General features: G+C 36.6%; 1 protein-coding gene across 6 annotated transcripts in view; it reads left to right on the top strand.

The window, feature by feature from the left end:
* The window catches only part of LOC107552382 (glycerol kinase), a 36327-nt gene extending 32544 nt beyond the window's left edge, over positions 1 to 3783 (top strand). For 2 of the 6 annotated variants that reach the window (XM_016234248.1, XM_016234249.1), the window contains 2 exons: positions 363 to 449; positions 1042 to 1560. In XM_016234248.1, the coding sequence (XP_016089734.1) occupies positions 363 to 449; positions 1042 to 1148 (194 nt within the window). In that variant the 3' untranslated portion in view covers positions 1149 to 1560. Of the gene's footprint in view, positions 1 to 362; positions 450 to 1041; positions 1564 to 2054 lie in introns of those variants that run through there. The other 4 variants (XM_016234247.1, XM_016234250.1, XM_016234251.1 and 1 more) reach the window with 4 other exon arrangements.
* Positions 3784 to 10767: the final 6984 nt, after the last annotated feature.

The raw sequence follows: 10767 nt of genomic DNA, 5'->3' as shown, positions 1-10767 counted from the left end.
ACACCTCGCTTTTTTAGAACGATGAGCTTTGTAAAAATCAATGCGGTTCAGAAAGGTGGGGCATAGAGGAGAAACAATAATGTACAGTATGTGGAAAATAATGTGTTTTTTTTACCTTAAACCGCATAAACACATTTAATTACACCAAATACACAAAATAATGTTCTTTTTAGCAGCATCATATGAACCCTTTAATTTGCAACATGGTTCAATGTAATACTGGATTCTTCCAGGCCATAAATTGTGTTCATGACTAAGGATGTGTTCACACTTGTAGTTTGGTTCTCTTGATTCTTTTGGGCTGGACCAAAAAAACCAAATGATACATTATTTTATAACACAGTTTTTTTTTCTCTGCACAGAGAGTGAACTGCGATATGCTCGCTGGAAGAAAGCTGTTCAGAGGGCTATGAACTGGGAAACCACAGAACCAGTCAACAATGGAAATGGTGTGTTTTTTTGTTTGTTTGTTTGTTTTGATTTGACTCAATTAACCAATCAATCAACTAATCAGAGAAATGCCTTATACAAATGCAATAAATATCAAAAACAGCAAGTAATTACATTAAATTATATGTTGTTGTTTTATATTTATATTAGTAAAAAAATTACATAGATGGTGATTTTTATTTATTTAATTTTTTGAAAATCTTTTTGCTCAGAATCTTTTTTTGTTGTTGTTTTTTGTCATTAAAAAAAAATAAAAATAGCCAGGCCCATAGAAGTAGTCAAAGAATGATGTAGGTTTAGTACCTAATAACCCGAGGTATTGACCCAGAATGTCCAAAGTCAGGGGGAATGGTTGTTTTGCATGTTTTTTTTTGTTTTTGTTTTTTTACAGAGGTACAAAGTCCTGTTTTCTGCAGAGTTATTGATTATCTGGTTGAAAGTAGAACTAAACTCTGAAGTAAATTCAATCTCCAGGAGAAGGATAAAGTTTTGTGGTTTGACAAAATCAGTAGTTATTTAATTGTCCCACTTGTTTTCTCTTTCTTTCCACTGTCTTGTGTGAAATGGACCTGTGTTCTGGACAACCAACAGAGGAGACTAGTATCTTCAGTAGTGTTCCCTTGGGCTTTTACATTCTGGGTAGCATGTTTATGTTAATTGGAGCAAAGTACATTGCAGGTCAGTGTGAGAGCGAGTGAATGAGAGATGGTGAAAGAGATAGATGCATGTTTTTGTATGCGTGTCCTCCTTAAAGTCCATCAGCCTGAGAGAGAGTGGTGAACATGCGTGTACTCAGGATAACCACCACACATTTGCTTTCTACTAGTATATGTCTTGCAGTAGTGGGAATGAATGGTGTAGAATAGCATTTCATGTGAGTCTGAGGAGGAAATTATGGAACAGGTCCTGTCCATGTGTGATGGGATATACTCGAAAAATCAAAACAAAAATCCACAGTTACCAATTTGATCAATTATAGAGTGCTATGTTAATGATGGCTGTAAATATTTGGCATGGTTTGGTGAATTTGGTGGGAAAAAGGTACCTGTTCTAAGAATCTCCCTGTCTGTCCCAAACTTGCTTTTGCTGTCACTTAGGGCTGCATGATAAATCGCATGTGATTTTCATGCGCATCTCGTCAGTAAAGCTGGTTCTGTGATTAGTTGTAAATCTCCATCACGTGTGTTTAGATGGAGCGGCATTTACTACACAGAGCCGTAGTTCGCTGACAAGCTACGCAATATTGCGTTCATAATCGCAGATGAATCGCATTCAATTATGAACGCGATATTGCGTAGCTTGTCAGTGAACATTAAACTCTGTGTATTAAATGCTGCTCCATCTGAAATAACGCGATGGAGATTTACTACTGATCACAGAACCGGATTTACTGATGAGATGCGCATGACAATCACATGCGATTTGTCGTGCAGCCCTACTGTCACTTCTATTCAGTGTTGGTTTCCCCTTGTTCACAGTCTCTTCTTCTCTTCTCATCCAGTGTCACGCTATCTTAAACATTTGTGTGCATGTTGAAAACTTTCGATTGAGCAAACATGTCGTTTTTGCTGTTTTAACATTCCTTTTTTTTCCTCTCACTAAAGCTGGGCAGAAGTAGACTTGAACCTTTCTGCATTTCAGAAGATGGAAGATCAAGTCATTAGAAGGTCCATGGCTTACCCCTTCAAACTCAAGATGTGCTGTAGTGGCCTTGGCAAAAGACATTCCAATGAAACAGTTGTTACTGCTTTCTTCAGTACCTTAATATGATAAATAAATACCTTTCTGGCTAGGTAGCAGAATTTTTTTTTTTTTTTACCATATCTGGTATGGGGACATCATTATTTTTCATGTCCTCATTACTGTAGTTTCCCCACACTGTTCTCTGGAAGGAGCTCCATACTTTTACATTGAAGCTGCCGTGGCTGGGTGTTTCTGGTATTTTGCATGTACAGTACATTCTAATGGAATTGTCAATGATAGTAAGCAACTCTCGGTCTCTCGGCTGTGCAAATCAGTCATTGTCCAATTTTATTTAATTTTTTAATGGCACTAACAGTCACCGACATCAACAGGCGTGTGTCTGTGTATGGTGGTAATGCGTATGGTAAGCTTTAGTTTGAAGTTTGAAAAAACAAGACGTACTATTAGTACAATTTAGTTACTTCTCAAACCTATTCAGGAGAGTTTGTGCACTTTATAATGTATTATGCTGTTGTGTGTAACAGCAAGGGAACTCTACATAATCTTATGTAAATGTTGTGATGTTTTTCCTTCTCTTTTACAATTTCATAAGCCTTTTGGAAATGTTTGTCATTTTGTTGACAAAAATATAGTGTCTGTTGAAATCAAGTTAACGAGTCCAAACACTGTGGCCCTGCTGATAGAAGTTGCACTACTGCATAGCTTCTGCCTCTTATAAGAGAGACCATTAAACACGATGTCACTTGAGCAGTATTGAGTCAACATCTGAACAATTACTGACGAGGTCTGTACTATTTTGTTATCAATTGTAGAGCACGGTTTTGTCTTATTTTTGGTCGTCACTGTAATTTAATCTCTGAAACTGCATGTAAATTACATTACTGTGCAGCTCAAGGAAGCAATGATGTTAAACTCTGAAAGGAAATACTTAGATGCAATTAATTTTAGTTCCTGCTAATGATTTCTGTTTAAATATCTAACTTGAAAGGAAATAGACCTGATCTTCTATCATACTCTGTCTGTGTAATGAAATATCACAAGTTCCACGACAATGAAGAATTTATTAACAGATGTAAACATAAAGATGATTTTTATTATTTGCTAAATTTAATGACACAATTGCCAATTTAGTGGTCTTCTTTGATGCATAAGTTTGCATTTTAAAAAGCCAATCTGTTTCTTGAGAAGAATTTGCATAATGTCCTTTGAATGGTACTTCATTGATTTGTCTTTGATTTGTGTCCATGAATACTTGAAATGCAAAAAAAGTGTCAAAATTGTTTTACAAAAAAAGTAGCCAGTATTAAAATTCAGAAATTTGTTTTCTTCATGGTATGTGACTTTGATTGTTGAGCATTCAAAATTAAGATATCAAAATGCTTATACAAGTTACATTTTGTAGATGTTAGTGAGTGATGCTGTGACGTTCATTAGCACATCTTCTTGCATTTCAGTTCTTGCCCCAGGATTTCAAGTAAATTTTCATCATTGAATTTTCCATTTCTACACTTTTAGCACTGTCTCGAAACCGCTTCTGGGGGTTAAAAGAAAATTATGTTTAGTATTTCAACATGCCAGATGTTATCAAGAAACAATTTTGTTTGATAAGATGAACTAAGGTGGACTGTGTACAGAGCTGGGTAGTAACTGATTACATGTAATCTGGATTACATAATCAGATTCCAAAAATGTATTAGATTAAATTACATTTTACAATACTCGTAATCAGACTACAGTTACTTTATTGATTAGATATTCACACAACAGCAATAAATTATTCATAATTTATTGATTCTCCCTAATTCCTCTTTTAAATGTTCCTTTCTAAAATAGCCTAGCACTAATATACACATTCAGAAATTCTTCCAGTTTTGTGGACATTCACTCAAAGACCAGTCACTTGAAAATTGAGAGGCCACACAGCATTTGACCACTGGATTTACAGAAATAATCTTCTCAACATTTCTGCATCAACTACTGACGAATACATTGTTTATGTGAATTATCACAGTTTTTTTTTTAACCATGCATTAATTACTGTCTTGGGAAGACATTTGTCTTTCAAACATTAAAATGCACAAATTCACGTAATTGTTCTTATTTACATTTAATGCAGGGAATGGGATTCACAAACGGTTTTTGTCAGCAAAACCTCTTTCGCCCAATATATTTACTTTAATGACCCCCTGAGATTTTGAGGTGATAAATTCATAAGTAACTCATTTTTTTAGTGGTTTTTTAAATGTTATTTTAAATGTTTAAAATAATATTTTATATATGCTGTATATATTTATAATATTTTATAAGCATAGTAGTATTTAGTATTGGGAAACTGTGTGTGTTCGTGATGTGATTTTAGTTAAATTTTTCTGCTATCAGATGGCGAAAAGAGACTGTTTTACGAGTCAGCGGTAAATATTTTTATATTGAAAGAGACTACAAATAAAGGTGACTTGACTTTGTTTCACAGCGCTTTATGCAATACTGATTGTGCCAAAGCAGCTTTACAGAGTCAAACAGGAAAATAGTTTGTCAATGATGCTATAAGACAATAGAGTCATTTTACAGCTAAAGTCTCTTCCAATAGTGTCTGCAATCAGTCGAGCGTCCTCAACTAAGCAAGCCAAAGGTGACAGTGGCTAGGAACCAAAGCTCCCATCGGTGACAGAAATGGAGAACATTTTTTTGGGAGAAACCAGGCTGCTCCCAACAGACTGGGAGAACAGACGAAACCAGCATGGTGTGGTTTAATTCCAGGCTGCAACACAGATTCGGAGGTCTTGTCTGGTTCCGTGGTCTTGTGCCGATGGTCGTCGAGGTGACAAGGTCTTCGCAGGAGATCTGTCTTTGGGATGCATCTAGTTGACGTGGTCTCCACTGACATTCAGGGCTGTAGAAGTCATCTCTAGGTGCTGATCCGCCATCCAGTCTGGATATGGACTGGATCTGGGTGGCAACTGTGACAATCTGATCTGGATACATACTGGATCCGTATGGCTACAGTGACCTGGGAATAAGAATGAAAGAGACTAATATTAGCATAGATGCCATTCTCTTACGTTGTAATAAGTACATCGGATGTTATGGGAAGTGTTCCCATTTCCGGCTGACCTAATAAATGCAGCCTAACAATCCTTTAACGGATTTGAATTATAGAAATGTGATAGTGTGTTATGTGTATGCCAGGTTAAAGAGATGGGTCTTTAATCTAGATTCAAACTGACAGAGTGGGTCTGCCTCCTGAACAATGCTAGGTAGATTGTTCCAGAGTTTGGGCGCTAAATAGGAAAAGGATCTGCCATCTGCAGTTGATTTTGATATTCTTAGCATTATCAAATGGCCAGAGTTTTGAGATCACAGCAGACGTGAAGGACTATAATGGGATATGAGCTCACTCATGTACTGAGGAGTTTAATCATTCAGGGCTTTATAAGTAATTAGCAAGATTATAAATTCTAATCGTTGTTCAATAGGGAGTCAGTGCAGTGTTGACAGAACTGGGCTAATATGGTCGTACTTCCTGGTTCTAGTAAGAACTCTAGCTGCTGCATTTTGGACCAGCTGGAGTGTGTTTATTAAGCACGCAGAGCAACCACCCAATAAAGCATTGCAATAATCTAACCTTGAGGTCATGAACACATGAATGAACATTTCAGCATTTGACATTGAGAGGTCATAATTTAGATATATTTTTAAGATGGAAAAATGCAGTTTTACAAAATGCTAGAAACATGGTTTTCAAAAGGACAGATTGCTATCAAATAGCACACCTAGATTCCTAACTGATGACGAGGAATTAACAGAGCAGCCAAGTGTTAGACAGTGTTTTAGGTTATTACATGCAGAGGTTTTTGGTCCAATAATTAAAACCTATTTTTTCAGAATTTAGCAGTAGGAAATTACTAGTCATCTGTTTTTTTTATATCAACTATGCATTCCGTTAGTTTTGTAAACTGGTATGTTTCATTGGGCCGCAAAGAAATATAGAGCAGAGTATAATCAGCATAACAGTGAAAGCTAACACCATGTTTCTTGATGATATCTCCCAAGGGTAACATGTAAAGTATGAAAAGCAACAGTCCTAGTACCGAGCCTTGTGGCCAGGGCCGTTTCTAGGCATAGGCGAGCTAGGCGGTCGCCTAGGGCGCCACCAGCTGAAGGGGCGCCAATGAGCGCACGTACTGGCACTTTTAGCAGGGTTGTGATAAAGAGTGGCACGGTCACCCTGAAATATGATTGCCGCCCCCACTGGATCCCCCAACATTATTGGGCTAGAGTACTGCCAATCTGACGATGCCTGTATGCCACTAGATCAGAGTGCTGTCAATTGTGGCCTAATTGTTGCATTTAAAGTTTGCATTTGGAGCGCTCAACAACGTCATTAGATCAGAATCCATACTGTACTTGTGATCGATATGATATCTCATCATTCACTGCTACGAACTGATGACGGTCAGATAAGCAAGATTTGAACCATGACAATACAATTCCACTAATGCCAACATAATTTAAAAGATACCATTTCTCTCCAAGGAAGAAAATAGCTGAGAGGATACTGCCTTTTATAGTATTCTTTTTTTACAGAAAATGGAGATTTGAGAACGGTCTGTAATTAAAAAAACAAAAAACTTTATCCTAGAGAATTAGTTAATGAAAGACTTGAAAGCCAATTTGAAAGCTTTAGGCATTTGCGTTCAATCCATATAAACTGCGAATGCTCCGCATACCCAGGCCATTTGAGGGAATAAGTTCACGGGATAATTCATATAAACATGAATATAAGTTGATCCCTTGTCATTTGAAATGTAACTTAAAGCGTAAAGAGTTAGGAATAAGTACGTACAATGATTTATTTGCCAAACGGCAGTAATTCTTTAAATCTACCAGTTGCGGTTGCTTCCGGGCCAGTGGATTCTCCACAGATTTCTAGCCTCTGCTCTGTTGCTATGACTCAGGATTATAGCGCGTTCTCAGTGATTTACTGGTCTGCCGCAGATTTAATGCCCGAGGTAAACTGTTTGCGAAGCGCTCGCCCAAGCGGAAAAATGTGCTGTTGCTGCAGATCTCGATTGCCGAAAATCACTTTGTATTTGATACAAAACCAACTCTACTAAATCAAAAGAAAAAAAACAAAAACACTGACTGTATAATTTTAGTTTTCTCAAGTAAAGCAAATTTTAAAAGTCCACTGAAAACATATCTTCTTACATTTTTGGTCATAGGCAATAACGTATATCTTCAACATACGTTGTCTAAGCAGTAAATTAAAAATAAAATGTTTATAAAAACGTGGGCTATATAAAATTAATAACAAACATCATATTGTTCCCTTTGTTTTGCATATGCTTGTGTCGCTTATAGTTAAAGTCCTTCTCTGATTTTATTATTGCTTGAAAGGTTGCAACGTTACTTTGCAATATTTTAAATATTTTTGGTATTTTGCATGGTCTGTTATTGGAGTACCAGGTGGGAATTTTAACTCCTATTCACTGGGAATAAAAAAATCATTTAGCAGATGCAGAGACATATAGAACGGGAGAATCTATATGAAAATTATATGAAATAGGGTCTAACATACATGTTGTAGGTTTTGATGATTTGACAAGTTTATACAGTTCTTCCTGTCCTATAGCAGATAATGAGTGGGATGGTTCCTCAGGGGATCTATAGTGCACTATCTGATGTGATACTGTGGCTGACGGCTGCATGGTTATAATTCTCTCTAATAGTATCGATCTTGGAAGTAAAGAAATTCATAAAGTCATTAATGCTGTGCTGTTGGGAAAGGTCTACTTTTATATAAGTAGAAGTATTTTCCCACCATGCAATACGAAATACCTCTAGTTTTGTTTTTGTCCATCTGTGCTCCATTTTCCGGGCTGCTCTCTTTAAGGCGCGAATGTGCTTGTTATACCACGGTGTCGAACTGTTTTCCTTAATCTTCTTTAAGTGTAAAGGAGCAGGCGTATCTAAAGTGCTAGAAAAGAGAGTTAATAGTTTGTTACACCATCAAGTTTTTATGAGCTATTGGATATTACTCAGCCTACACCTCAAATTTGCACATAATATACAGTACCTGTACATAAAAAAACAACAACAACAACTGTCTATTGTCATATACCTGCACACACGATTGTCAATTTATATATTTTTATTCCTTATTTACTTGTTCTATTTTTATTTTTATTATCTGTGTTTTTTGTTCTGTCACTGTCATTCTGTTACACTGTGGAAGCTTCCGTCACGAAAACAAATTCCTCGTATGTGTAAACATAAATAAAGCTCATTCTGATTCTGATTCTGATTCTGATTCTGATATGCTGAGGAATTGAGACAAGCCAGGACAACTTGAGTTTGAAGCTTTAGCTATATGGAGTATACACAAGACTAGATAATGATCCGAGATATCATCACTCTGCTGCAAAATTTAAATGCCATTAACATCAATTCCAGTAATAAATCTAAAGGGGAGGCACCGGCGCCCCACAAAATATGATTGCCCCCCCCCAATAGCGCAGACTGATCAGAGTAGAACATCTGCGGTGTGGGAGCAATTAGGGTGCATTTAAAATCTCAGGCACTGATGTCATACGCTAATCGGCAGTGAAGCGCCACTTTAAGTAGAACACTCCCCTACTCACTGCCAATTATTTACCATATATTTACAACGCCATTGGATGAGAAGGGTATAGGTGCGTTCGACTTCTTGCGGCGCCACGCAAACCGATCGGCGGCTGACTTGAAGCAGTGCATGCCGGTTAGAAATTTTGTCCGACTTGAACCAGCGCCGACGCTACGTCACTGTCACGTGTGGCATCAAAGTACCGCGATATCGTTTCGAGAGCAGCCGGCTGACTCAGCTGGCGCAGCTTTTTCAGAGCGACTGCAGGAGTGCTGATGACGACACAGCTGTTTCACGATTGGCCAAATTCACCACATGACAACAATGACCTGTGTTTCTAACATCTTCAAATCCAATACTGCTCATAAATCTGTGTTTTTAGAACAGTAAAAGCTTTTTTACTGTAGTCGCAATGTTATATTGAGTCACGTTTATCATGAAAGCATATATACCCCTACTTTATTAGTATTTAAATAGTATATATTTACGTTGAACTTTATTCTTGAACAGATGGCGCTGTATTAAGCAGTATATAAAATGTGTTTCTGTTGCTCATGAAAACGTTTCTGAAACGTCTGTGTATTTGACAAATATTGCATTTAATTCACTTCATCTGTGATAGAGTATGCAAACACCGCGCGAGCATCACTAACGGGATATGGAAGGCGGACGGGGCCAAAAGACTTTAAACGGAACGCGTGAAATGTGACCGTGTCAACACGCACAATCTGCCCGCGTTAACGCGGCAATTTTGAACGCGTTTCTTTTGTACGTGTAGACACGCACAGTTTGACCGCATTAAGACGACACATTTGAACGTGTTTCTCAACGCACACATTCTGGCCGTGTTCAAACATGTCATATTTTTAAAAGCAGATTTAAGTCCAGATTTACCCACATATTCCTATTTTTTAGCTTTGCTTTACTTATATCTGCTGTGCTAAAGTAAATAAATAAATTTAAAAAATGTTAAATTAAATGTCATATTAAGTAAATGCTAATGATCCATATTGCACAATTATTAATTGCAACATCTATTTATGTTATTGAATGTTTGTTTTAAGTTATACAGGACTATCATTTTCGAAAGTATATATAACTTTACACAGAACATATTATAACTGAATATACTTAGACATAAGAATGAATAAAATATTTATATTTCTGTAATTATATTTATAAATATAAGTAAATAGCACTATATACACAAAGGTGATTTATAGCAAATGTTCAGTTTAAATTAACAGACAGTGCAATGTCAACCCTAGAATGAATAAAGAAACATATAAACCATTTGTGATAAATCACAAATCATTCAATCCAGATCATTATAATTCCTGACCCCTCTGACAGACATATCTTCTTAAATTATCAGTTGACTTCTGAAGACATGACTTTGCATGAGACACTTGGAAAACGCATTATGATCAGGAAAGATCATAAAACACAGTGGAAAAGTGCATGTTTAGGACTATAAATAGGCCTGTATTTTCACCTACAGATAATGGAATTAAATTAATCAACATACGTTTTATTAGCCATCCATTCAACATCCACTGATTGCTATTGTAGGAGGAGATTTTTTCCATATAGTCTAATGATTTCAAGTTGCATTAAATCAGCCATCGTTCTTATAAACGCAGCATATTTTGGACATAACTTATTATCACAACATTCAAATATTCATCAGTGTAGTTAGAAGAAGCCAGCTGCACGCAGTCAGAACAGGTTCTTTGGCAGTGTGCTAAAATTTCTCAATTTTAGAGCCATGAAGCTGTTGGTTTCTACCCGAGAAAGACCGTTAAACTAAAGAGAGAGAAAAAATCATGACATAATGCTGACATCACACACAACGTAGCAATGCATTATCCTCACGAACAAATATTACGTCTGACGTTTGAATACGTATATCCCAACGTATACAAACGTCAGACGTCAAGTTTATTCGTGAAGAATGTCGTAATGGTACACTAATACATACGTATTCAAAC

Source organism: Sinocyclocheilus grahami, unplaced genomic scaffold, assembly GCF_001515645.1.
Source record: "Sinocyclocheilus grahami isolate Dianchi unplaced genomic scaffold, SAMN03320097.WGS_v1.1 scaffold448.1, whole genome shotgun sequence".
In the NCBI taxonomy this organism is placed as follows: Eukaryota; Metazoa; Chordata; class Actinopteri; order Cypriniformes; family Cyprinidae; genus Sinocyclocheilus; species Sinocyclocheilus grahami.
The sequence above is the reverse complement of the archived record's forward strand: the minus strand, read 5'-3'. Positions and strand labels throughout refer to the sequence as shown.